This window comes from Gymnoscopelus microlampas, assembly GCF_963454915.1.
Source record: "Gymnoscopelus microlampas genome assembly, chromosome: 10".
NCBI classification, from domain to species: domain Eukaryota; kingdom Metazoa; phylum Chordata; class Actinopteri; order Myctophiformes; family Myctophidae; genus Gymnoscopelus; species Gymnoscopelus microlampas.
Window position 1 is genome coordinate 23,181,791 of NC_139947.1, and position 27,593 is coordinate 23,209,383.

The following is a 27,593-nucleotide window of genomic DNA, read 5'->3' on the forward strand; positions in this document are numbered from 1 at the left end:
TAATCAAACTAAATTCAATGCCCCGACTCCTACATTCCAAGTGCTAATCAGGGTGGGGGGGTCCCCAGTTCAAATATGATTATTGGGGGGGGGGGGGGTCATGGCCTGAAAGGGGTTTAGAACCACTGCTCTAGTGTGGCGTAGCTAATTTATTAGCAGGCGAGAGGTGTTGCACATCAAAATATGAGAATCAATCAAAATTGTGTTCTGTGTTTGAGTGAATTTTTAAAATGAATGGAACTTACCCAGACCTAGTGGTACAGGTCAGACACTGTACCACGCATTTGGCGTTAGCCATACAACAGAAAACGTGTTTATGACCAGGGAAGATTTTTAAATGATACTGTACTTGAATCCTTTTACCCTGCAACTTCTAAGTTATGTTGACCCATGTATTTAATCCAAGTAGTCTGCTTAATGTATTAACTCCTCAGTCAACAGTTGGTAGTGGTCCACTGATTATTAAAGTTTGTCTTTTGAATAGTTCAATTAAATCCTCTTTTTAACAACTCTCTATTAGAACGACTACGTGTACTACTGCTACTAATATTATTACTCATATTATGTTATTGCTGTTGTTTCCTCTGATAGTTCTCCTGCTGTAACGTTGAAAAACACCCGTGACCTCATGTAAAATTCCAGTGGAGGAAGTGCTACGGGCAGACACAATGGCTTCCAATTCGACTCAGGAGGAAGAGGAGCTCAGCTGTCCTGTGTGTCATGAGATCTTCAAACATCCAGTTATCCTGTCATGTAGCCACAGCTTCTGCAAAGGCTGTCTACAGGAATGGTGGACAGGAAAACCAACAAAGGAATGTCCTGTTTGTAGCATGTGCTCCAAGGAAGAACCTATTACCAATTTGGTGTTGAAGAACCTGTGTGAGAGACAACCAAGGTCGGACGTTCTCTGCGTTCCACACGGCCAGAAACTCAGACTCTTCTGCCTGAATGACAAAGTTCCTGCATGTCTCGTGTGTCGGGATTCAAAAAAACACAACAACCACAGGTTTAGACCCATTGATGAGGCCACACTAGATCTCAAAGTGGAACTCCAGAAATTACTGAATCCCTTACAGGAGAAAATGAAGGTCCTTGATAGAGTTGAAGCAGACTCATATAAAAGAGAAAACCACATTAAGGTCCAGGCCCAGCACATAGAGAAGCAGGTGAAGGAGCAGTTTAAGAAGCTTCACCATTTTCTGCAAGAGGAAGAGGATTCCAGGCTCTTTGCAATGAGGAAGGAAGAGGCACAGAAGAGTCAGGTGATGAAGGACCATATTGAGTGGCTGAGCAGAAATAATTTGAGGCTTTCGGCTACAATCAGAGCTGCCGAGGACCAATTGAAAGTCAACAATGACATTTCATTCCTGCAGAACTACAAGGCCACAGTGGAAAATATCCAGCTCTCAGTCGAGCTGCCGGACCCACGGCCAGTCTCAGGAGCACTGATGGATGTGGCCAAACACCTGGGCAACCTGACCTTCAGAGTCTGGGACAAGATGAAGAAGATTGTCTCTTACACTCCTGTTATTCTGGACCCAAACACTGCCCATGATAAACTCAACCTGTCTGAAGACCTGACCTGCGTGAAACTTGGTTTACCACAGCAGCTTCCTGACAACCCAGAGAGGTGCTATTATAGCTATGTCCAAGGTTCTGAAGGCTTTAACTCAGGGACTTGGAGCTGGGATATCGAGGTTGGTGACCATACAGACTGGGAACTCGGTGTGTCAGAACAGAGATACCCGAGAACGCTCCAGGGTAGATTCTGGGTTATAAATTTTACCGATGGTAAATACAAAGCAAGCTCATCAGGAGCAGAGTCCATTAATCTCTCAGTAAAGCAGAAGGCCCAGAGGATCAGGGTCCAGCTATACTGCCGCCAAGGAAATCTGTCCTTCTCTGATCTTGATTCTAATAAACTCCTACACACCTTCTATTATTTCCATTTCCATGATAGACTCTTTCCAATATTTGGGACCTACATGTCCCTCCCTCTGAAAGTGTTACCAAGGAAGGTCTGCGTCACTCTGGAAGACAACACTTAGACGCCAAGACAACAACACAGCATTTGTAGCTAAAACATGCTAATTGTTGCTAGTATTAATGACAATCTGCACGTTATAGCTAGGAGTGCCATGACATGGCTCATCAGCAAACATGTTGATAGTTTGACTGTAAACTGATCACTGCATTGAGCGCTTTAAAATTGATTAATTTAACGTTTAATTCTCAGAGAGCACGTTGAGGGAATGAGCCCATATTGGTTAAGTTGGTGCCACAATAACAAAAAAAGAGTATAGTGTAAAAACATTTACCAAAAGCATTTTGTCTCAAATTTAAATAATGACCAGTGGGTAGAACATAGTAAGTTTGCTAAGAAAAGCATTTGAGGGGCAAAACATTGAACCACTTAAGCCCTATTCAAGATTTTTCAAAAATCTACAAGCTCTCAACTTATTACACCGGTATGCGTTGTGAGCTTGTAAATCTACTATTTTTGAGAAATAATGAAAAATGTAGAAACTGTAAATGTTCTCCTATAATGACATGCCCAAAACAGGGATGCCAGGTTGAAACTGGTTAAATGCACTTTTGTCACTCAAGTTGGAACAAAATGGGGACCCTGAAAAACGGTCTTGAGAATGTGTGTAATATGGCAGTTCAAAGAGAAGTGAGGGAGGTGTGTGTAGGAGCTCTACATCTCATCTAGTTGGTGAGCTACTTTACATTTCAGAGAGATGGCCACCAACAGGACACAATTTTGTGCTCCATAGTTGTTCCATCCAAGTAATACTGTAGTTGTGCATTATGGTATACAACATACCCACTAGTGACAGAGTCATTGAGTGATGTTGGCTGCGTGTCCATTTGTTAAACATACAGTATACAGACAGGTAGTATATGTTACATACAGTAGCTACAGTATGTATCACACAGACACTCAGATTTCCAAAATTGACAAGCCGCATACTGTATATTGCATTGTATTTCCAAATGTGTTAGTACTGTATTTCACTTACTGTAAAGAAAAAGGTATTATGGAAAGTCAGTTTATATAACATTGAGGAAATGTCTAAGAAACATACCTGTTACTGAATATATTATTTAATTATTGCATGTTTGTAGTTTTGGTGACAATTTAGATGTCATATGAATAGAATGCAGCACTTAACTTTGCATTGAAATTGGGCTGTTTAGCTAAATCTTTGTTAGTTACTTTGATGGCTATATTAAAGGGTGGACCTTTTTGAAGAATTTGTACAGTATCTGTGTATACTGGGAAAGGTGGTATGGGATAGTGAGATTATTTTTCATTTTAGACAATTACACAAAAGTTTATATTTTGCCAAACTGTTCATGCTTGTTTATTTCTCAGGGACAGCCATATCAGTTAGTCTAGAGTGCAGCCCTCAGAATGACCACTGTGTTAACGCCATGTTTAGTAAATGCTTGGGGCAGAGGTTTGGGTTGGGACGGTCACAGGGACATGCCCTACTACAGTACCAATGTTAAGGGACCATTTAATTTAATACATTTTGTCTTCAATTTAGTTTTAGGCCCCACAAATGTTAATTCTTAAATTTGTATTTATTATGTAATCATAATATATGCTGTATTATGTTTATCGCATGTCTCAGCTTGCATCAAAGCTTAATCTTTGTTACAGTATGTGTTTTGATGTTTCAATGTTTGACCATGTTTGAAATTTTGTTTTGGCAGCTGCAGTACTTTTTTTTTTTTTTGCTATTTCAATTTGAATTTGTGTACATACTGGGAGCTTGTTCTTTATTTCTTATATAAAGCTCAAGGTGTAATGTTGGTAAATAAATATGTTCATTTAGTGGAAGCTTTGTGGTTGGTGTTTCTGTTATTGCGAAGTTTTGCTGAAAACATTTCAGATTCACCATAAATGAATATCTGTCCCAAAATCTTTTGTCATTATGATTACTAATGATTTATATTGGTAATAGGTATCGGACCCAAAAAGAAAACAAACATTGGTTGACCCTACCATGCATATAATACAACTAGAGAAGGCTAGAATAATTTTGGATCGGTTTCAATCTTATCTCTATAGTAGGCCTACATACAGTAGACTCAAGGATTTCTGCACCAACTGACAGATCACCATATGGGACCAAAACATGTCTTAATGACACCATTTTCTTCGATTGGGGTCCAATGTTAAACAAATATTCAAATAGGGCCTAATGTGTATATCAAATGTGGGGTCCTTAAAGTAGAAAAGTTAAGAATCACTGTGGTAGAACACACAAATCGTAAACAAAACAAAAAAATACCACCAGTAACCACTAAGTTTCAGTTTAAGTTTCAGGGTTTATTGTCACAAAAGTCAGTTACAAGTAAAAGGCAGTGTCAGTTACAGGTAAAAGGCAAGTGAAATTCATTTGTGCTTCTTTCAGCTACGGCCAGCCTTCCACATCTCCACGGCGCCATAGCACTAGATGTTAACATAGGTCAATTCAATAACGTTATGACTTTGAAGAAAATGTAAAGCAAGATTAACAGGAAAAACATATTTGTGTGATAAATGGTCTGTATTCCTGTTTGTCTTGAATTATGCTGGAAAAGGCAAGTGTAAATATTCTCAGCTGTACTTACCAACTGAAATTGCCAATAAAATCCAACCTGTGAAAGTCACAACTTGACATAACACAGAATGCAGTAAAATTAAGGTGTGTTACTCTGTGCTGGTTTAAATGGGCAAATATGACAATTGTACAATTGAAACAATGCATGTAATGTATTAGTGAACAAGGAATCTCATCAATTTCCCCCTTAAATACATATAACTTAGAAAATGGTAAGAAAATAATTTAACCCTGTTCAATTTTGATTTCTCTTTCGGAGCATCATGACTGAGTAGAAAGCATTCATGTTTTTTACAAAAGCATATTGACTGCCTTCGTAGACTACTGGATGAGGCTTCTTGAATGTTACCGATCACATGGGGATGTTTACTTTGAAGCAAAAATGTGAAGGTCAGGATTGATGTCATACCAGCTGTCTCTACACCCTCTGACAGAAAGCAAAGGATAACTTATCATGCCTTTACTTAACTTATTAGCATATTTTTATAGAAAGGCATATTTCATAGTAATCAGCAAAATAATTCAGTGTTATTAATGGCACCGGTCTTTTTAAACATCTGTGATCATGCTGAAAGCTGAATAAACATAAATAATTGTCATATTGATGGAAGAGGTAGATTGTGAAGTTGTGTTGACTGTTTGCCCACACAACGAAATAGTTGAGGAAAACACAGTTCTGTCTTGGGAACCTGATTTTTTTTATTGCTAGAAGAATGTGTCTGTACATTACACTCAGTGGCAGAGTAGCTGACCACGCTTGATCGTTTTGTAGCTCGTCACTGCTATGAATGCAGCATGTTTAAAATAACCTTTTAAGATATCACCACAGAAGCCAAGGTTTATATTGAATTTATTCATATTGTCCTGTTCAAAAACGTTTTATTTGTACATTCTCCATTATGTACAATAGAAAAACCTTCTGGACATGCTTGACTTAGTGTGAGCAGATGTTACAATTGATTAAGCCTATACTATTTACAAATCAAATAAAAAACTAAAACAAAGGAACAGCCAAGCATAACATTGTATATAAAAACAAAAGGCGCCTCTCAAGAGATGTCATCCATCATTGGCCAGCAATGCCCAACATAGAAATCACAGGTCACAATGTCATGCTTTCATTCTGGACAATTCCAACATACTGTATACACTTAATAGGCCCCACATTTTAGGCCCCACATTTTAGATTCTTTCTAATAATCCCAAGAAACATTTCAAGTACGTTCAGCTATTGCCTTTAATAACCCACTAGGGAAAAGATTGCAATTTGAATCCTTCATCACTCCAATTTTGGAAGCAATCATAAAAACGTATTTTAAAACTACAGTATATCCATTAGGGCTTTTCCAACAGCAGGCCACAATTCTCCGACTGACACTCCAGTGTGCTCTCAACCAAACTTTACATACAATACTTCATCCAACATTGCACCTAAAATAATTTGTAATTACCAAACTGGAAAAGTTAAACAAATAAAATAATTAAACAGCAACAACAAAAACAGGAGGGTGTGTATTAAGTTGTTGGGTCTTGAAATATGTACCATTGTAACCTGAGATCATTACCTTCACTAAAGAGCAGAACAGAAGTGAGAACAGGCAGCATTGCTTTCAGCAATGCCTGAAATTTCTAAAATACATAACTAAAATCAGTGTGATGAGACTTGACAGACAAAACACAGAGGTCTCACACTCACAGACAATCATATACGTATGCCTCATGCCTGTGTTTTGACTCGTCAGCATTCCAAATAAAGGCAGCCAGACTGTAATGTGTAAGGCCACACTGGGACAAAAAGAAAACTGTCCACTTTGTCATATTTAATTCAGGTTGACAAAAAGGCCACAATGTAACTGGGCTGTCAGAAACATAACAGAGGAAATATTGTCAAACTCACCTTAAAGTGGTGGCTAATGGCTATATACCACCGTTCCCACTGAAAATAGCAGACAGGCTATTGTAATACACACAGCAGCAGTTTAAGGTAATATTATTCATACTTTCTTGACAATGAATCTGATTATGCATCATCAACAATTTACATTGGAAGGGAAGATATAAAGATTCTTTATCTGGGCGCAGCTGTATCGTAAAATTATAATGAAGTGCAAACCTTGACCAAATATCCCATGATACACTATGATTCTTATATTTTCACATGAAGCTACTGTAATAGGCATGGCTATTAAAGGCTATCTAATGATAGTCATATAGGAACATAACATTACTCTTGGTCTAAATCGAAAGACAGCGTTTCTTTATAATCTCCAAAATGGTCCTATACTTCTCAGTCAAGACTAACATTGAGAGACATTTAGTGGAGTAGCCAGCTCCCATGACTTTCTATTGTAAAATCTAAATCTATGACGTCATCAGCCAAGGGCAGAATAGCAACCAGATGCATATACAAGTGGTAGTTCTCCTTTAAGGGACACACAGGCATTAATTCATTCTTCACATTAAACCACCATTCCTCGAGAGATGCAATGACACAGTCTACACTGCCATTGACGTAAAAAAAAGCTCAAAGAAAATGTAACCACCCATGAATGGATATTGCAGAGGAAATGAACTTAATTGTTCACATTGTACTCTAAAAGTCAAAATGCAGCACAATTTATGGAATTTGGACAAACTGAGTAACAAGGTACCATTAAAAGAATCAACTGAAAACGAAAAAAGGCATTCAGCTGAGCTGGAAGCCTCCTCCACTGATGTGTGCACAGCAGATCAGAATGGAGAACAAGGCAAGTCTGTGATGATTTATCCAAAAATAGCTAATCTACAAGTTGTGAGCTTGTAGATCAGCTATTTTTGGTGCCTGACACATCGTACGACGCAATCAGGCTTCAGATTGTTTTGATAAGATTCTTATCCACCCAACCCAATGGACACTGGGCAGCCTTGACATAGTAAAGAACCAAGATGGCTGACAGATTAGCATGTGCATTAACAGTGCAATTAGTAGAATTCTCCAGATACAAGTACACAGCAAAATCCCTATTTTACTGTGCACTTCATAAACAGGCCATGTTGAGAGACCCTTGTCCTCCCAAGCAAACACAACTATAAATGACAAATAACAATACTTTTTGTGAGGTATGTGCTGATAGACTAATCTTTACAAGCCAAACGGAGTAATTGATCATAATACATGTACACACGAATAGCAATGATGATTATTATACATTAATACTGCACAGCGCTGTACACAAATGTAGTGCAGGTCAGCTTTGAAAGAATGTCTTGTAACTTTAAGCCCGCAGCTTCTCTTAGAACAAAAGGTGAGAGTTTGATCCTCAGTCACCTGTGTTACTTCTAAGAGGAAAGTTAAGCGTCACAAACATGTGCAAGGTGAGGAGTGCATGAACATTTGATCATCTCAATTTACTTCCTCCTCTATAATATAGTTTAATAAGTGTTAATAGAAGCCAGAGGTAAAATGATTAACGAAAGACCTCACCACCATCTACCATGTCTTCCTCTTCTCATAAATACAAAAAGGAGGATTCCTTTAACATGGAAATCTATGCGTCAGATTCAGAATATAATCAATAACAAGAATTGATATGTTTCATAATGGTTTGCCTTTTAAGAGGGAGTCATTTAATTTGGTATTTACTGAGACAAAACCAAATGGCATGAATTGAAAATCATCTTCACTGAAAATAAAACCTTTTCAATTCAGCCCCAAGAATGAAGACACACCAGACGTGTGTAGGAAAAGTATTTTCCCTGCCACCACAACCCGATCATTGATCCTCCTGTAATCTGCTCATCCATCAGTATTTCCCATCAGGAGTTGTCGTTGACAGGGTGGAAAAGGCCTCAAAAAAATCCTCTTGTAAACCTGCATCACATGGTAAAGTAACTCCTACTGCTGAGGAGAGCCACCCCGCTCATTAACGGAATGAGAAAACAGCATCAGCTGTGTTGTGTACTACTCCAAGGCCTGCAGGTCCTGATGAAATGCAAAATCCCCATCTTCATATATTCATCTCTCCGTACTTTTTGAATTATTCTCATCTGTCTATACCAACGCCATATGTCCATCTAGCTACGCTTTTGTGTTTAATTTACTCCGTCTGGTCCTGTCCATCAGCACCACGGCTCTCTCTGGGCTCGGCCTCGGGCCAGGCTGTCGGCCCTCTGCCATGCGCTCCTCATCAGGGCCAGGGCCTCGCTGCAACGCTTCTGCATTGATGGATCGTGCACTTCTTTGCGCGGGAGTCTCACCTGGGTGGTCAGGGAGAAATTATTTGATTTGGTTGTTTATTTCGAATGTGTAATAAAAAAAAAAGGAAAATGGAAACTCTTGTAAGCCATCGAATTACAAAGAAAATAAGTCAACAAGAACAAAAAGGGAATAATAAATAAATAAAACAAACACATTCAAAAAGGAGTGAGATGAAGTAAAACGTATTAACTCCCAGCCCTTTTCCACAAATTCCGCCCCTTTTCCACAAATTAATGGACAGTGAGTGTTTTGTTAAGAAATATTATTATATTATATATCTCTCTCTCTAACTAGTACTCTCCACCAAACAGACTACTACAGATTACTACCGACTGGCAATCGAATGAAGTCGGGAGATCAGTTGGTTGGAAGGTGTGAAAAAAAGTTGTTGAATGCACCTGACTATGGTGGTAAAAATAGCCTATGGCAACAAACACGATAACTACTGCACTGCAGGGTGCTTTTTTTTTTTCTTTTTTTTTTTATTTACCCAGGGTAGTAGCTGAGCACAAGTGCTCATTTTCAGCAACGCCCTGAACATAGAAACACACAGACAGACACCTTAAAACCTGGGCGCTGACTAGTACAACCACAGTCTTATACTGTTGGCCACTACGCAGCTCCACTGGAGCAGTTGGGGTTCAGTGCCTTGCTCAAGGGCACTTCAGTGGTGTTGGGGAAGTGGTAAACATTCACTTCCCTACCCAGATTTTTCCTGCCGGTCCGGGGATTCGAACCGGCAACCTTCCGGCAACGAGGGCGCTCCTCTAACCTTTAGGCCACCACTGCCCCAAAAGGGCATGTGCCCAAGCTTAGGGCTTGGGCACATGGTTATCTGTATTTAACCATTGTAATAGCTAAATACAATAAACACTGTGTGCCTGCGGCAGCACAATGCGCACATTCATATCATTTAGCTTCAACTAGGCTTATTATCAATATAATATAATATAATGAATAGCTAGCAGTACCACACCAGCCTTGCGCATCCACAAAGTAGCCTAATCCAACCTTTCATCATTATCATCATTTTCTATTGATAAAATGGCCAATCTATCCTCCCTGTATATCCATTGTCCCATGAAATAGTTGGAGAATGAGCACTCGGGTTTGCTATGGTAAACAAAGACCTCAAGTGAAACCTATAGAATACCACCGGTTGCTTCAGTGATTTTATAGACCTTTCTCGCCTTAAAGAAAAGCAGTAGTAAGTGCTTAAGATATTTATAAACCACATGCGTGCGCACAGTCCCACGCTGTATCTGCATTTTGAGCGCATATCAATTTACCATGTATATGTGCTGTATTCAGACAAAATAAATGTACCGCATTTTAGAAAGGGTCCCTGGCAGCCAACCAGAGCTCCATATCCTCTCCGCCAGCCCACTTCTACCCGACGGTCAAAAGCCTTTAGACGGTTCCCAACAAGTTCCGAATCGATCCAACAGTGTACCCACCGCCCAATCAACAGCTGAGTTTCGGCAACAGACGCTTTCCAATGCCGACGTCGGTGCAGTGGAGAGCTACCTTAAGAGGCAAGTAATTGCTACCAAGTCCAAACTACAATAAAGATGGTGGTGACACATCTCGTGTCAATTTGTGCGCCGTCTGTTTCAAACAACTTTACTGAAATCGTCAACCAGTAGGTGTTCCACCCAACACCAGGGTTTACATTTTTCAATGCAAGGAGTAGTGAGACCACCTCCAGATGTGCAAGTTATATTGTATTAACATATAGATTGGTTAAAATGTTGTTTTAAATTTTGTTTATTCATTAACAAGCTAGCTTTCAACTTTTCCATTTGGGGTTTTCACTTTAACTGTCCATTTTCAAATTGCTATTATAGACATTTTTCCTTTCAATAGTAAAATGTATATATTATCTTATATATTTGAAGGCAGCACCTAGACTCTAGCTTTTGAGCAACCTTCCAACCCGCCACAACATTTATGGACTGATTATCCCTACTAGTCCATTTAATTACCTTCTTGTGTGAAATTATAAAACTTCATAACTTTGTTCTTGCACGTTTTAGATATTGTTTATCAATACTGTATGAATGCTATGTGTACACAAATTCCTCCTGTGTGTTCCTACCTGGAAGACTTCTTTCCAGGTGGCCTCTAACACTTCCAGCATTCGATCTCTCTCCTCACAGCCACTGAAGTACAACACCCAGGGAGGCAGGAACTGAGCCCTGTCCACGGAAAACTCCTGGACAGAGACAGAAGAAAAGGTAGGGACAAGGTGAAGGCTATCATGATGAATTGTCTCCCCCCAAAAAATACAGATCCCAGGTACTTGCAAACATGGCCCCTGCCCACTCACAATGACACAATACTCCTTGTTGTCCTCTAGGCTCACGGCAGTGATATCGGAGATGTCAGTACTACCCAGCGAGCGGAAGAAGCTGGTTTGGCAGTCCTGATGACAAGTCAGCAACTTGGTGTCCGTCACCACCATGCAACAGGGGATACACGGTGTGGGGGCCACACCCTGGGGGATCACCTGGAATGAAAAGGTCAGCAGTAACAAGGTGTGACAAGATGAAGGGACATTTTTATTTAGGGATTATCTATCTAACAGATAGAAGTCATGCATGGCCAGCCCTCGAATCTCACTCCACTCTAAATGGAAGTCTGGGGAAACTCACATTGGAAACTGTGGATAGACTAAGTGAGCAGCTAACTCACTCTGGCATGGCTAAACTGTGATTGAGTGGTGAGTAGTGACGTAGAGTGTTTTCTGACCAGGTGGAAGCAAAATAGAGTAATATTTCAAATTCAGCAAAAATAGAAGAGACATGTATGAAAATACTGCCTGAGGTATGTGCACTGCACAAAATAGCATAATTTAAAGACGTCCATCTAAACCCAACACACATCAACAGCTTTTGTTTGTCCTGCAGTCGCCATGTTTGTTTCCCTGAGTAGTTGATGTGTGCACTTGGGTGAGCCCCTCCCCTTATGGAATGCTCTGCCAAGGCCCTGCCCATTCTATCAATTTCTTACTCTTCCTTTCTGATAAAGCAAGCCTCTTCTGAGGTTAAACTGATGGTGACTTTCCTCTGGACATTAGAAATATGCCTGTTTATTTCTGTGCAAGGCTGTGACTAAAGCCAATTCACTGTGGCGGATGCAATTCCACACTTAAGCACAAATTAAATTGCCTCGGTAGTACAACAGAGTGCTGTGAGTCTTTGAATACAGTTGAGTAAAAAACTGCTGGCATTGTCAATTGTTTTCATGTTAGTTTTTTCCCTGTGGAGTGAATTTGAGGTTTATGCTTGTCCAGGTCCTAGGTGTGTGTTGTCCCAGGTGTGTTGTTCAATAACAGAATTACCCTTCCTCCACAAGTCAATGAACAGCCTTAAGTAAATGATAGCAAAAACAAAAGGTGTAGTGTTTGCTGGAAGAAAGTTAAAAATATTTTTTGTCTTTATTGATAGTATATTGTATAGTATAGATAGTATATAGACAGGAAATGGGGAGAGAGAGACGGGGAGTGACAAGCAGCAAAGGTCGTCAGGATCGGGATTCGATCCTGACGGTGGTGCAGGTGCCCGGACCGCAAGGCCAGCAGCCCGGGCCAATATAAAATGTTGTAATAATAATAAAAAATAATTAGTTCCCTGTGCACCATGAAAATAATTTTATGAACCTTGTCCCCTTCTTAAGAAACACTTTCCTCTCAACTCAACTGGCTGTGCTGACCACATGCTTGCAACATTCTGAGCTGGTACCACATGCCATTAATACTTTGTAAAGCGAAATTCCTGTCTCTCCAAATAAATATTTAACACGCAGAAATGCCTTAAAAAATTACCTTTAACAACCCAGCCAGTGTACGGTTCAAAACCAAAGTCTAATGCAAACAAGACTTAAAAGTCTAAAAGCCTGGCTAGCAGCCCCTAGGGCCTGTGCTGCTCCTTACGCCCAACTGGAAATTGGCCAATGGGTTGCATTAGAGGAAAGGCCATGGGGCCACTAAAATCAGTAGGCTTCATCCTGGAATCTTTAGATTATGAGATATCTTGCATGAAAAGGTGATATTTTGCCATGAGTATTATAGGTCATGCATATGAATGCACTCAGCAAGTTTCATGGCAATCTGTCAATCAGATGTTGAGATAACTTGTGTGCAATTGGGAATGTTGACCTAATGGTGTCCCTACAGGAAAGGCCATGGGGTCACCTAAATCTGTAGGGGGCATCCTCTGTGGCTCATGAAGTTGCACAGAAAGGCCCATGGTAATCCAACGAGTAGTTTTCGAGAATTGTTGTTTTTAGACCAAAATGGTGAATGGGCCGACCAACCAACTTGGCCATCTGATCAAGTAAAACCTTATAGCTTCCTTATAGTAACACATTTGTGGAGGAATATTCTCACCCCTTTGGAGACAGACTGGCAGAGCAGCAACATCCAGTCAGCCATGTCCTGTTCATTGTTGGCACTGAGCTCCAATGGGGGGCGTTCTGTCAGGATGACCTGGAAAGCGTGGGGACGCTCTGTACTGTTGGAACGACGACAGCCTCCACAGCGTTCTCCTCTGATGGGGGATGGGGTGGGGGTGAAGTAAAAGGGTAAAAATAATGTCATCTTGCAATGAACCAGTTTCGTACAGAGGCAGTTTGATTATCAGTCCAATGTAGTCTAAATTCTTTTTTTAAACCAACAGGTTCTTATTTATAATTATCTTTCTAATGTGACCTTTTCGTGTGTGAATCTTACCCCATGGTTATGGACATAAGTGGCACCACGTCCGTTCTTTCTGCGTACTGGTACAGAATCCCTTTGCTGCAAAATGGCGATGCAAACGTTTAATTTGACAGCCTTGTGACAAAAGATTCGTATTTTATATCATCCACCAACAAAGTAACAACATAATAAACTAGAATGAGTACTGGCCAGGCCAGGTAGGTTATTGTGGGCTAGCAATGTTTGGAATTCAGTCATTGTGCGTGCAAAGTTCCATAGCATGTGTGGAAAATACCACATTGTGGCATGCTGTGTAAAAAGGCTACCCCTGCAAACTTTAAAAGCCAATCGTTTTCAATCGGAATGGAATCCGAAAAATGTGATCTTGATCACATGACTACAGAGATATGGTGTACCAATTTGGGTGAGGTTTGGACAAAATTGGTAGAAGTAGTAGCAAAAACTGTGTTTTGAAAATATAGCATTAATATTGTCCAGTGGAAATGGACGTGGCCTATTTGGGAAGTTGTGTAATGATCCAAGGAATCCATGGGGAAAATAATTTTGATTGTATGAGCAACAGTTCAAGAGTTAAAGGCCAAAACGTGATTCAGCCTATTCTAGAGCCACCATGAGGCCGATTTGAAAAATGGAGGGTGGCATTTCTTCCTTGGCCTAGCGGGAATTAAATGTGCTTGCAAAGTTTCACGGCAATCTGACATGATTTGAGGCATTTTGTTCAAAATGGGACAATCCTGCAAACTTTAGAAGCCAATCTTAGAAATCAGAATGGAATATGAAAAATCAGACAGATCCGTCTTGATCACATGACTGAAGAGCAGGGGTCTTCAACAAGGGGTCCGCGACCACTAGAGGGTCTCAGAGTTACTGCAGAGGGTCCGCAAAATCTTTGTGATGATTTCCTTTTTTTACATTAACCACTTGAACCCTAGCATCCTTTTTCTGAGGAGACCTTTAGCCAAAAATAGCAGATCTACAAGATCACAACGCCTCGCACTGCGAGGCGTTGTGGCAAAGATCTATAGGTGTAGAGAGGAAAAGGAGCAGACCAAGTAAAACAAAAAAGAAGCTCAGACGGACACACACAGACTGACACACGGACGTACAGGGGCGTCCGTGGGTCGGCCTGGCGGAGACAACCAGTACCTGAGGATGAGGTAGCAGCTCTTCCACTGCTCTTTACCCAGGTAAGTGGTACCAGCCTTGTAGAGCAGAGCACCTTCCTTGGCATGACAAGACTCCACTGAGCCTGGAGGACAGGCTTGTGGGGACAGGGCCATGTCCATGGGGTCCTCCCAGTGGATCAGTGAGTACAGGCGGATAGAAACCTCTGACACCTAGAAGAGAACCAAGATTCGCTTGACGCCTCATTTGACAAATCAGTCAAAAGCTGGGGTCTTATGCGAGTAACCCAAACATGAGAATGGACAGAAATGATTCAGGTCTGTACCTCACAGTGACATTCCTGGGAGACAAACTTGGTGAGGGCCATTTTCTCCATGGTGGCATCGGTCAGGACAGAGGGGTAGGGAGGTTCGCGACAGCCCTTCACCATGGCTGACTTCAGGGCTGCCAGGAGCCAACTGAATGATGGCGTAGGCGAAGGAGAATAAAAATATAGAATACAAAATACAAAGAGAGTTAATATACCTAAAGTAATACTTAATTACTATGACAGGATATTTTCGTCAAGCGACCCCATAATACAAAGTATAATTCAATTTCAGGCTCAAGTCTGAGAGGATAAAGACGAGAGTGGAAACAAACGTGGAGAAATGCCGTTCTCCAAGCCTGACTTAAAGGACAACTTTGTTTTTTTACAACCAAGGTTTATATTTTAGCTTGTAATTAACACATTGGCTGCCATTGACGCAGATCTGCGTTCATTTGCGCAAAAGCCCGTTGGCTGCCATTGACGCAGATCTGCGTTCTTTCAAAAAAAAAAATTTTTCAAAATAAAAGTTTTTTTTTTTTTTTTTTTTTTTTTTTTATAATTTTTCAAAAAAAACCAAAGACCAAGGAGATATGATTTTCCGAAGAGTTTTGCTCCCAGACACTTCCTTATAACTGAAAACTTAAAAATTATGTATCTCGGCTCCTAAGTGCTTTTTTTTTCTCATTGAAAAAGTCTGGCAGCCAGCTGTAGGTAAAAATTCAAAAAGCTGGCAGCCAATGAGTTAAAGTAAATAAAAGATGAGTGTCATTTTTTTTTTTCTTTTACTGCTTTCTATAGTTTTGGCAATTTTCGTGATATTTTTTACAGTGGGCGGGGGCATTCTGTCCAGTGGCTAAATATGCCTTTTTTACACAATAAAAAAGGTTGTGTGGTCTTTGATGGCCAGATGTGAGTTATTGGGGGCTAGAAGAGCTACTGTAAATAATAATAAAGAAAACACCGGGTTATTGTGTAAAAAAAGACATATTTAGCCACCGGACAGAATGCCCCAGCCCACTGTAAAAAATATCGCAAAAATTGCTAAAACTATAGAAAGCAGTAAATTTAAAAAAATGTACACTCATATTTTATTTACTTTAATTACAATCTAAAATATAAGCCTTGGTTATAAAAAACTAAAGTTGTCCTTTAATACAAAACACACATCATCTGGTTGCGAATTGGCAAGAGCAGCATGCTTTGCAAAGTGGGACAGGTGATAGCGTCAGCCTGGTGATTGGAGGTACACTCACACAGTGAGTGAAGCATCCGATGTGTCCAACAAGAACTGTCGTCGCCTGTTTGTGCACACCAGCGTCATTGTCTGCTGGTCAAGGCCCACCTGGGAGAGAGGAAAACAGTAAGTATAAATAAATATAAATAGCAGAGGAGGAGGGGGGCTTGTAGTCTTATGGCAGACACAGACACTCTGCAGAAAGGGAGAGAGAGGGCTGCTGAGTGCATGATAGATGGACGGTCCGTCAATACAGCCAGCGGCCATCCACTGCCGCATTCATGTTGGCTGATTATATTATTGACATTGCTGTAAATATGTGCAGATATCGCCTGCATTGTAAGTGCTACATTCGCGAGAATCAATTCAATTACCGTATGCGTAATTCCCACAATTTCGTGCCGACATTCAGGCCATGATATATAGTATATATGTAGAAGTATTTTGGAAACACAAAACCAGTAATAATATCACATTAAAGCCTCATTCAACTATCCAAAATGTGCGGGCAATGTGTCGGCATAGTATTTGAGTCTTTGCGGAAAGCAAGTGTGAACAATGTGCTGGCAGCATCATGATATTGCTTGCTTATTCTGAGTGCTGATTTGTGTTACAATTACAGAGAACTGTTACAATGTTGAACCAAGAATGTGAACAGATCAACTGTACAGGTAAATAGGGCATGTGAGAGCGCCTCTCCTTCTCCCTATGCCGGCAACTTATTAATTAGTTATGTAATGGTATCCATATCTGAACATACTGTAGATGAACAGAATAAGGCAACTTAATAAGAAAGTACAACTATAATTGCAAGAAAGTACAACTATCCAGCATTCTTTTATTGCCATTTATTTAGTTTGATTCTTCAATTCTATTTCTCTTTAAATGCCCTTTTATGCCTTTTGTAAAGGTATTTTGAATTGCCTTTACATGTGAAATATACTATACAAATAAACTTGGCTTCACATTCTAACATTAATAATATATATAAAAAGAAATATGGCTATGAAATACCAAGCTCACAGAGCACGCAGAATAAATGACAACATTTTGTTGTGCACGCGACTTACGGAGACATAGTCAAGTTCATTATAAGACACAGCCTCCTCCACGGTGTAGGGCTTCTCTGCAGCACCTGGAATGAACAGTAGAGAGAAGACAAGTTATCACAATGCACATCATCATTCTCAACAGCATGAGCGTAATGCAGTTGTGTAGCTCTGACAGTGAGGACTTACAGTAAGGATGTTATCATCTGGATTTATCTTAATGCTTAATTAAACTATATTAGGTGGTGTCTACTCGGGTTGTCCAGAATAAAATGAGCATGAATCAGATTAGACATTCTTTAGCACCAGAATGGATTTGCTAAATAACACACACAGACACACACACACACACACACAAAAACATACAGTAGTCACCTCTCAGCCTGTCAGCCTAGTGACAATGAACACTCTGGATTCTAGTGTATGACCCCAAATCCTCGGTCTACTGGCCACTTACCCTTCCTGAGCAGGTAAATGTAACAGTCAGTCAGCAGCAGGAAAAGAGGCTGCAGGTCTCCCTCCATGTGGCCTGTACTCAACCGAACCATCTGGAGACACAATAACATCAAATAACCAGTTAAACTATCAGCTAGTTTCATATTCATTAATCAATCGTTTACAACCGACATCTCCAGGAAATTTGAATGCATTACAAAATAATTAATAAACAATAATTCACAAAATGTGTGTATAGCATGTCAGTTATTATATTCACGATAATAGCACTTTTCTCTTTCTCTTCTCCACACATTTTTTGTTTCATACAAATTTTTGGAATTGTGTTACAGTCCAGGTGAGTGGTGGTTTAAAATAAGTATTTGTAAATAAGACTAGAGAATGAAACCTGACACATAAGTGATCAATGCTTTATCACTTTAACCACTTAAGCCCTATATACTTCGTCATACAATAACTAACAAAAATAGCTGATCTACACGCTCACAATGTGTGACATTGTGACAGATCTGCTATTTTTTTCATTTATAAAACGTTGGGTTTTCATTTTTTGGCAATTGTTATGGGGCGGGCGATTGATTATGAATGCAAATGGGGAGGTGACCACAGTGTGTACCTTGAAGAGCTGCTCCTCGTTCTCTCTGAACACATGAATCATCAGAAGCAGCTTGTGATTGTTGTCCACTCTGAAACATCCACAGTTAATCATAACATATCCATTTCTGACTGAAATCCTGAAGACATGTGGTGCAATTCTGTGATTTTCTATTAATGACTTACTTGAACTCTGCGGGATGAGTGCGCTCTGTTGGACTGAGCGTCTCCTCCAGAGGCTGCTCCTCTGTTTCGCAAGCTGCCTCTCCGTTCTCAGCCAACGTTTCGAGCTCCTCCCTCTCGCTCTGCTCCACTGTCTCCTCGGCTTCATCCGCCTCCTTCATGGTGGGCTTGTGTTCCTCTGGCGCTTCTGTCTCTCCCTCATCTTCATGGCCACCAGAAAGAGTCTGCGGCTGGCAATGCTCTGCAGGATCATGGTGGCCACCACTCTCGGAAGCAGGGTCTGGACTGTGGGGGGTAAAGCAGTAGAAGTCCGTCGAGGCGGGAGAGGTCTGCAGGAGATTGGGGCTGGGTACTGGGTCAGGTGGCTCGGCCCCCGGATCCTCTCGAAAGGGCTGCTGGATGGACGTCAGGGAGCCCTGGTTGCCGTCCAAGGACGCGGATGCAAGTTCTCTGCTTCTCTCCTCCTCCTCCTCACCTAGATGGTCCCATGCCTCCCCACTGTCCAGAGCCCCGTTGAGGCGGTCCATGACGTCGCACAGCGGCTGGCCCACGCTGTCCATGGAGGTGTCCGTCATCTGCGGGAGCCGCAGGAGGGCGCCTGCCTCTTCTTCATCGACGTCCTCCGTCGCCTCCAGCGTTCCCCTCCTGCTTCTCCTCCTCACCGTGGCTGCCCTGGTGTCTGTCAGAGAACAGCTTAAGTTCTCGTCTTCCTCCCCTGGTCCCGAGCCGTCCTCTGGGATCTGGAGACCGTTTTCCGCTCCCATCTGCTCAGAAGAGGCAGAGTTGCTGATGCTGCCGATGGAGTCAGTGGAGCCCTTCCCACGCCGCTTCTTGGCTGGTTTTCGTCGTCTGGCCAGCCTGGAAGAACAGTTATGAGCTGATGTTCCCCGGTTTATGCAAATATTCAATATATTACATTAGATAAGTTAAAATAGGAATGCCAAATTTCAACATAGAAAAATAGCTGAGAACACTTCAATAACGTAGTTCCTGTCAAGATAATATAAACTTGACAGAGACATTAAAATAGCGCTTTAGTTGCAAACATCCTGTAAACGACTCAAGGTTCCTGTTTTGAACCCTGCTCCTCCCGGCGTTATATTGAAGTGTCATTGAGCAGTAGCTGCCCAATGCTCCTAGCAGTTAGGGTGGTTTAAATGCAGAGGACAAATTCTGGGTATTTTCAAATGTACTTGGCCAATGAAAGTTAACTCAAAGTTACTCACTTGGATATTGTGATATAAAAACTGCTGGTATGACACACATTTTACTACTTAACGGTGAGGTGTTGTGATGAGGAGGGAACATATACCTGATGACCTCGAGCTCATTGCTGTTACTCTCTGTGTCGTCTCCGGTGGTGACCGCGTCATAGCGACTGGCCACGTGGACGGGCGTGACGTCGGCTGAGGTGTTGGTATTGGTGTCCGATTCCTCATTGAAGGGGTTGTGCCTGAACGTGGGGCTGTGTGGTGGAGCCATCTTCACCATCACAACAGCGGCAGATGCTGTGCCGGCCCGATGGGCCGCTGTGTCGCAGACAACCGTCTGGGGGTCCGACCCACTGGAGCGTGGACAGCTGGCTGGGTCTGTGAGGTCACCCTCTAGGGCAGCATACAAGAAACTGGGTTTAAGCAGTACTCACTCAGCCTTAAATGCTTACATAGTTGTTAGGGCTGGTGGCATATTTATGGCATACAGCAGGATGCATTAGAGCAGTGGTTCTCAAACCTTTTCGTGTCAAGGACCCCCAAATGTATATGCATTTGGCCACGGACCCCCATCTGAAAATGTTTTGTGTCAGGGACCCCCAGAAGAGAAGATTTGTGAAATGATTGTGATGCTGTATTAACACATTTTGCTGGGGACCCCCTGGAACCACCCCAAGCACCCCTGGGGGTCCCCAGACCCCACTTTGAGAACCACTGCATTAGAGACAGGCACAAGGGAAGTTGCTTTCTTTGAAGTGGCATAGGCCTTGGTCAAACCGTACCTCCATGTGCTTAGTGCATGCTAACAGATGCTGCAGCATAATAGAAGCGTCACAAATTCAGCTATTAGTACCATTATTATTATCACTATTCCCAGAAAGACTTAAGCAAGAGGAGTTCGGCTGAACCTCGACCTGTGCCACACATCTCTCCACCAGTACACACCAGGCAGAGGGAAAGACAAAATGCTACACTGGAGACAGACAGACACCATGCAGAGTGAGTACCAGCTGCGTCACACAAGTATGCAGAGTGAGAATTAGGATCCTCACCCACGTGAGAAAGAGAGAAGTTGCATAGCATGGCTGACATCCTTTAACATTGAATTCACCAGTGAAAAGAACAGTACATTCGTGCTCCTTCCCCAGGCTAGCAGTCATTATGATATGACACTTATTGGATCATATTAAAAGAGGGGGAAAAGCTAAAAAGGTAATATAATGGTAGAGTTATTTTGCTCTTCATCAAGTTAAATACAGAATGAAGACTTTTTCACAATTCACACTGCATCTACTCTACGTGGGTTGTAATTGGGTTTAAGCTTTTAAGTTGGTTTAAGTACATCTTTAGAGAGTAGAACATCTGTATCAGACATGGGTGCTACAGTGCCATGTACAAAATCAAAATGGGGATAATCTTTTCAATTGCCATTTAAGAACATGATGCTGTTGTTTTTGTTGTTGTTTCTTTTACAATTCAGTGATGTTCCTTTGAGAAAAATAATAATAATAGAGTTTGACCACATCTGAATAAAGTTGAACAAAATTAACCTTTTGTTTTTAAGTGAGTCTGATGTCTGACCTGAAAAACGGAAGCAAATACTAAGAACCGAGAATGCTTTGCCTGCCAGGAACTTTGGATTGATATATTTTGGATTGCCTTTTTAAAAAGGCTGAAAGCATGCTTCTCTGATAAATATCCAGATTAGAATTTCAAACTAATAAATGGCATCATTAGTAAGCTGAGGAAAACATATTCACACATGCATTGCATATTAAAGATCAGTTTGACATGTGCTATGCAACATGAGCAGCTTTGATACACAGTATATCCCGTCCTTGTTACCATCTGAGAGTCACATTTCAAGCTAGTAGCAAGCGTTCAGCACAACCTGCGAGACGGACATGCATGACACCATGGGTGGAAGACTAGGAAGAAAGGGAGAATGGGAGGGAGCGAGAGGGCAGGGAAGGGATAACCAATATCCCACCTTCCCAGTCTGCACTTGGCATTGACTGCAACACGGGGAAGATGTCACCAAAATCATAATCTACAAAAAAGGAGGGATAAGACTCTATTAGAGAAGGAAAGATGAGTTTTAAGAAAGGGGGGGGGGGGGGGAAGAGAGAGAGAGAGAGAGAGAGAGAGAGAGAGAGAGAGAGAGAGAATGGCACAAAATAAAATGTAACATACTGTATGAATGATACACATGAAAACATAACAGAAGATAGACAGAGGGGAACTAAAATGGGAAGGCGACTCAATGATTTGTGGATAGTGGTGGGAAGAGCATTCACACAGAGCACTAGCCTCACCCCCCTATGGGTGGCCTAGGCATACAGCTTCTCTATTCCATTTACACTAATATGCCATTCTGACGTCCAAATGCTGCATGCATGTATGGCACTCCCTTTAATAAAATACCCTTCTATCAGTGAGTTATGAGGGTCTGCAAGAATCGACCCAACCCCTAGCTAAATACTCTACCTTGACGTCACCATGCAATGGCATCACACAGTGGAGAGTGCTCGTGTTTGAGTGACTTGAGTAGAATCTGGCCGGGCAATTAAGTGGAAGAAACCTGAGCAGCAGTGTTTCTCCCACATTTATTCAGCCAATCGATGATATTACCATTACCAATTTGTCATAGCATAATGGTCTCAAAATATATTTTTTGTAGGTGGAAGGAATAAGTGAGATCTTCCTGGATCCCTTAACAAAAAAGATTTTTGCCTTGGGTTTTTGGTTATTTCTGAAAATAGGCTCTGTGGCAAAAACGTCCATGATGCTTACATGTTTTGTTCAGCAAGATAATGTTCACAAACAAAGATAGATACTGTTCATAATGATCACTACTTTATGATTTTTGAAGCGTCCAGGGCAAAACACTGCTGAGAAAACCAAAGAGAAAAGGGAAGAAGGGCTTAAGAGAAACGTGAGCGCTCCTTACCTTCGCTGGAGGGGGCTATAGCGCTGTCGTCCCACTCCAGGTTGGTGGAGGTGAGGGAGGTGAAGGAGTGCAGAGAAAGGCTGTCGGAGCTCGGTAGTCTCTCCTCAAAGTCCAGCAGGTTATGGGGCTTGTAGTACTCTGGCATGTAGGGGGCCACGTCCAAATACGGCACGTCCTGAGCCGGCAGGAAATCAACAGGCAGTTAGAGGCATCACTCCAACATTTTTAACCTGGTGGATTATTGCAATGGAACGGTGTACTAACCAGCTCCAGGTTAAATCGAATGAACTCCAAGCCAGACACCAGAGTAAGGAAGAGAGTGAGGTGGTCGTGACTGCAGACCAGTGCATTTCTGGAGGGGAAACGGAAGCATTCAGTTTGATATGCGTTGAACATGTTTGCCCTGTAGAAATGGGAGATGGAAGTCTGCAAATAACACTCACTTGAAATAATACTTCTGTAGCAATCCTTGGTTCTCTTGGAAGAGGCGAAGATAGCTTTCTAAGGAGCTCTCGCTCAATGCCAGGTATAACCATGCACGACCTATGCGAGTAGAGAAAAACATTTTCATTGTATTTAACTGATATATTAAGATGTTGAGTATTTTCCCCCTCTTTGAATGTTGAAGTTGGCAAGAACCATGCCAAGCAAGCATACTGCTTTATAAATAGAACAAAGAACATAACTTCCATAATCCCGAAACAAAGCAACTACAGTAGCATTCAAGCTGTTACACAAGATAAGTTAAACATTAAAATGTGCCATTTAGACTGCTATGCCAGTTAAATCAGGACAGAGGCTATGCTATATGATTGCCTTGGTGAGATGGTTCACCACTAAAGTTGCAGTGCTGAACCCAGAAACCATAAACACTCAAAGTGTATGCATGTGTGGGAGTAAACGTTTCCCCTCTACACATGACAAGCATCCGGGTACCACCGACACTTATGATGAGTGAGCATGATTATAAGTAGATACCAGGAGAATAAACAACTTTCCCAGGACCCAAACAGTACACAATTAAAGTAAACAATCAAAAAGGCCCTGACATATTCATTAAACCTGGTAGCCCGATCTTAGTACTGACACTGTCATAATTAACCCTGGTAGCCCCGCCATCTGAATACTGACATTGCCCCAAGCATAACTTATTTCTGCATGGTTGTGGTATGATGTTTACGTGTAGTATATTTATGTGAAATCAGAGAGACATAAAATACGTTTCTCATTCATTATGATCAGATTTCTATTTCTCGCCGCTACATCACACAGTAAAGTCACTGGTTGCACTTTGAAAGGTCAGTGCAAACGGGGTCGGGTTCAAATTGGTTGACCTGTGAGCAGAGTGCTGGTTTTAGTGCTATGCATAACGGAGGGTAGTACTATGTTAACGCTGTCCTTGTTATGTGAAGGGGGTCTAATGGCACGGACTCTCACTTCGACCGAGGTTGGTTGCTATGTGCTGGAGCTCGTCAATCTGTCGGATGGCCTCTCTCCTGGTGAAATGCAGTACAAGGACCCAGTAGCCAGAGGAGATATCCTGCAGTCTGCAAAACAGAAACACAGTTGGTAATGAAAAGCTTATGTGGCCCAAAGACATAGGAGATGGACCACAGGCACTTCTGTATTTCACTAGAAACCTCATGTCACACTCGTACTAAATGGCTGTTTTAGCTGTGGCTCCAAACCTGTCCCCATTCTTTTACACAGCTAGTGCAGTTTGCAGTAATGTAAACATTTTCACCAGGGATACTTCTTCAGCATAAAACCACCTAGGGAAATTGTCTATAACCCTGTTATTTCACGTCCACAATTCCGTAACAGCTTAGTTCATGTTTTAGCTGTGGCAAAGAAGCACCCCCACTGAGTCGAGTTAACACTGAACTTGCTATGAGCATAATTCAGTGTTCACAGAACACTGTGCAGCCATACACAAAAGCTGAGCTTATCATAACAAGAATCAAGAGGGATTTATTTGTCACTTTACTCATATAGGTTAGAAGCAGCAAAATGTTGGTTGTATATATATACTGTACGTATATCAGATCTTCTCGAGACAAACAGAGATGGTCGTGTTTCTTACCCATAAAGGAGAGCGTGGTCCAGATGTTCACACAGCCGCTGCAGGACACGGTCATGATTCCGAATGGCTGGAGTCTCATCTTCGCAGGCTGCAAAGTAGCTCTGCAACTACATAAAGACAGTGGACATTATTTCAGCTAGAATTGGTTTTAATTCTAAACATAAGAAATGTCATGTTTTATGAGGACCTTCTTGAAAAATCTAGTTGTCAGGGTTAATATTAATTTAATATTTTACAAAAGTAAAGCGTTTTGGCTAATTGACGAATTATGAATATGAGGCAATGTTTTTCTAAAGCAGAGGCCTGTGTATTTGTAAATAAGTTCCATATTTACACATTTCTCAAAACATTATGACACATTTATTACTATGGCATTTACAGTATTTGTTTTCAGGGTTTGGGGACACACTAATGGAATATTAAGAATGCTAGAACAGTGAAATTAATCTAGCAGTGGGGGGTTAGGGGGTAACTTCACAGTAGCTACAGGATACATTTAGGGTTATCCAAACATTCCTTATCCTGCAAAGAACCAAAGTGAAAGTACGGCAATAGCTTCCCACACACAGAGGGAAGTCAGGGGACTTGTTGTATCCTATGTTAAGAACTCCACATGACTGAAGGATGTTTGTCTGAGGCAAACAGCATAGGCTTTGTTAAAGGTGTGTGGGATCCTAGTTCATGTTAATGTGCATGTGCACAGTTTCCTATTAAACTCTATTTTTCATCAAAGGGAATATGTTAAAGGTCAAACCTCCTGATTTATTTGTTGAGAAAGATGGCAATGTTTAATGCTAAACTCTCTTAAAAAAACTCAATATACATTAAACACATGGGAAAGGGGAGCACTTCCTAATTCAATCACCTGATCATCATGTGACTGCTGTAGGAAGTGGAAATATTTAAGAGATCTAGCCTCATGGACACAGCCTGGAGGACTATGCAGGATAGTATAGGATTTGTATCCTACATATCAGCACAAACAAACAGGTTTGTGATAATGACAGTCCCAAGTGACACAGAGAGCTAAGAAAGAGCTATGCCGTCAGTCTGGTTATGCAGTAGCCTTGGATCAACATTCAATACCAGTGCATAGACGCAGACAACTTTAAAAAACAAATACCCCTCCAACTCTCATATAAATTAGTTAGTTGGTCTGTTACCTAACTATTAACCCTCATTGCTCTATAATGCAGCATTGAAAGCATGTTTACATTACACAACACATGATGCCGCAGACCGCAGTGGGTCAACGCGGTGGCATGGTGCCACCCTGTTCCCCATTGTTCCAACACAACTCAAAATAGAGGCGATCGAAACGCTAGAAACTGCCGAAAAGAACACTTGTGTTAATACATTGTTATTTACTAAACTTGTTTCGGTTTTTTTCCCCCACTAGGGACCACGAAATGGCACAGACAGGACTCATGTAGTTGAGCACCCCCCCCCCCCCCCCCATTTTACTTGACTTGGAAGTTGCCCTCTTTCTTTTGTCAAACAAAAAAAGACAATCCATCCATGACAGCTCTTTCTATCGTGTATAGATGTCATTAGGTGAACGTTATGTCTAGGTGACACACCGATCTTACCTTCTTGACGGACAAAGATATGTTTTCCAGGATTCGGTCCTTGACTTTCAGTTGATCCATCCCTCTGGTCTCCTTGGCAGCAGCTAGCTGCTGTCAGCTGATTTTCCACAGTCTATTGGTGTTGTTGTTGTTGTGCTAAGCTAACGTTAGCTTATACCATTCAAACCCAGATAACTGTGTGACAACATGGACACTATAGACTGCAAATACACATTTTTACACACAATTACACACACAGACCGCAGCAATGAGAGACATTCAGCTAGCCATTTGTACTGTTACACTAGCCTTTCCTTTAGCCCGCTGAGCTAACGCTTGAGGCTAGCGACTTTTTTTACTTTCTTAACTAGGATAATAACTAGTACGTCACGTCAATGACTTCATTCCTCTAACTTGTACTTTTACACCACTGGTTTAATAATGGTACCGTCCTTAATGCGCCTTTGCCCACACAATAAGCGATACGTCCAGTTCATGTCTGCTCTGCTCTGCTCTAGCCTGTGTCCAGTCCTGAAGGAGCCAAGAAGCAGCATGTACACTTCGCCGTACGACGATGTCGCGCCCCGACAATAGCCGGGCCACTATATACAAGCTTTTGGCATTACGTCACTGCTGCTAATAAATGGACAGTCGGTCCAAGGGCATCCCAAAAAAAAAATACACACAGTAGTAGTTTGATTTATTTACTTAAGTTTACCAACACTACTTCACAGTCTACCTTATTTTTTAACTTTGGTTTTCTTCTACTTAACATTCTTCAGTGCTTAACATTCTTCAGTTTCAGTCCTTCAGCTGTCAGGGGGAGGGGGTAGAGTCAACTGGTAGGCTACTGACATCAATCCTGACCTTCATTTAAATTTCTGCTTGAAAGTCTAATCAATTAATAATTATATATATATATATATATATATGTATATATATATATATATATATATATATATATATATATATATATATATATATATATATATATATATATATATATATATATATATATATATATATATATATATATATATATATATATATATATATATATATATATATATATATATATATATACATATATATATATATATATATATATATATATATATATATACTTCTATGATGTACTTACTTAAATGTGTTTGACTGATCCTCCTTGATAGGTCCAGGTGACCTCTGCTTGCTTGAGGATGGCTCCGATCTTCCTCATCCACCCAGCCGTGGGTGCTCTGTTCTTGGTGGTGGTCT

The 27,593-nt window shown here is 41.2% G+C and overlaps 2 protein-coding genes across 3 annotated transcripts; one reads left to right on the top strand and one right to left on the bottom strand.

Annotated features, from left to right (window-relative positions):
• Positions 1-668: 668 nt before the first annotated feature.
• Positions 669-2,048, top strand: LOC311054150 (nuclear factor 7, brain-like; the record flags this gene model as incomplete). The annotated part of the gene is made up of 1 exon (XM_084070029.1): positions 669-2,048. The coding sequence occupies one exon, from the start codon at positions 669-671 to the stop codon at positions 2,046-2,048; it is 1,380 nt and encodes a 459-aa protein (XP_083926155.1).
• Positions 2,049-5,449: 3,401 nt separating this feature from the next.
• plekhm2 (pleckstrin homology domain containing, family M (with RUN domain) member 2) lies at positions 5,450-26,864 on the bottom strand. Of its 2 annotated transcripts, XM_084069611.1 has the most exons (20): positions 26,358-26,864; positions 24,769-24,875; positions 24,123-24,232; positions 23,129-23,228; positions 22,950-23,037; positions 22,686-22,860; positions 21,726-21,785; positions 19,837-20,128; positions 18,528-19,382; positions 18,364-18,433; positions 17,749-17,839; positions 17,313-17,377; positions 16,262-16,350; positions 15,024-15,156; positions 14,720-14,910; positions 13,586-13,651; positions 13,244-13,403; positions 11,183-11,362; positions 10,952-11,068; positions 5,450-8,852 (listed from the first exon to the last, which is right to left on the bottom strand). In XM_084069611.1, the coding sequence occupies exons 1-20, from the start codon at positions 26,415-26,417 to the stop codon at positions 8,715-8,717; spliced, it is 3,147 nt and encodes a 1,048-aa protein (XP_083925737.1). In that variant the 5' UTR covers positions 26,418-26,864; the 3' UTR covers positions 5,450-8,714. The 2 variants fall into 2 exon arrangements, with proteins under 2 accessions (XP_083925737.1, XP_083925738.1); XM_084069612.1 differs by lacking the exon at positions 21,726-21,785.
• Positions 26,865-27,593: the final 729 nt, after the last annotated feature.

Coding starts and splice junctions, on each gene's coding strand:
- plekhm2 (XM_084069611.1), bottom strand. CDS start 26,417: ATGGATCAACTGAAAGTCAAGGACCGAATCCTGGAAAACATATCTTTG. Junction 17,840..18,363: donor ACGAGGAGCAGCTCTTCAAG/GTACACACTGTG, acceptor TTGTGTCTCCAG/ATGGTTCGGTTGAGTACAGG. Junction 11,363..13,243: donor GCCAGTCTGTCTCCAAAGGG/GTGAGAATATTC, acceptor TTTTCATTCCAG/GTGATCCCCCAGGGTGTGGC.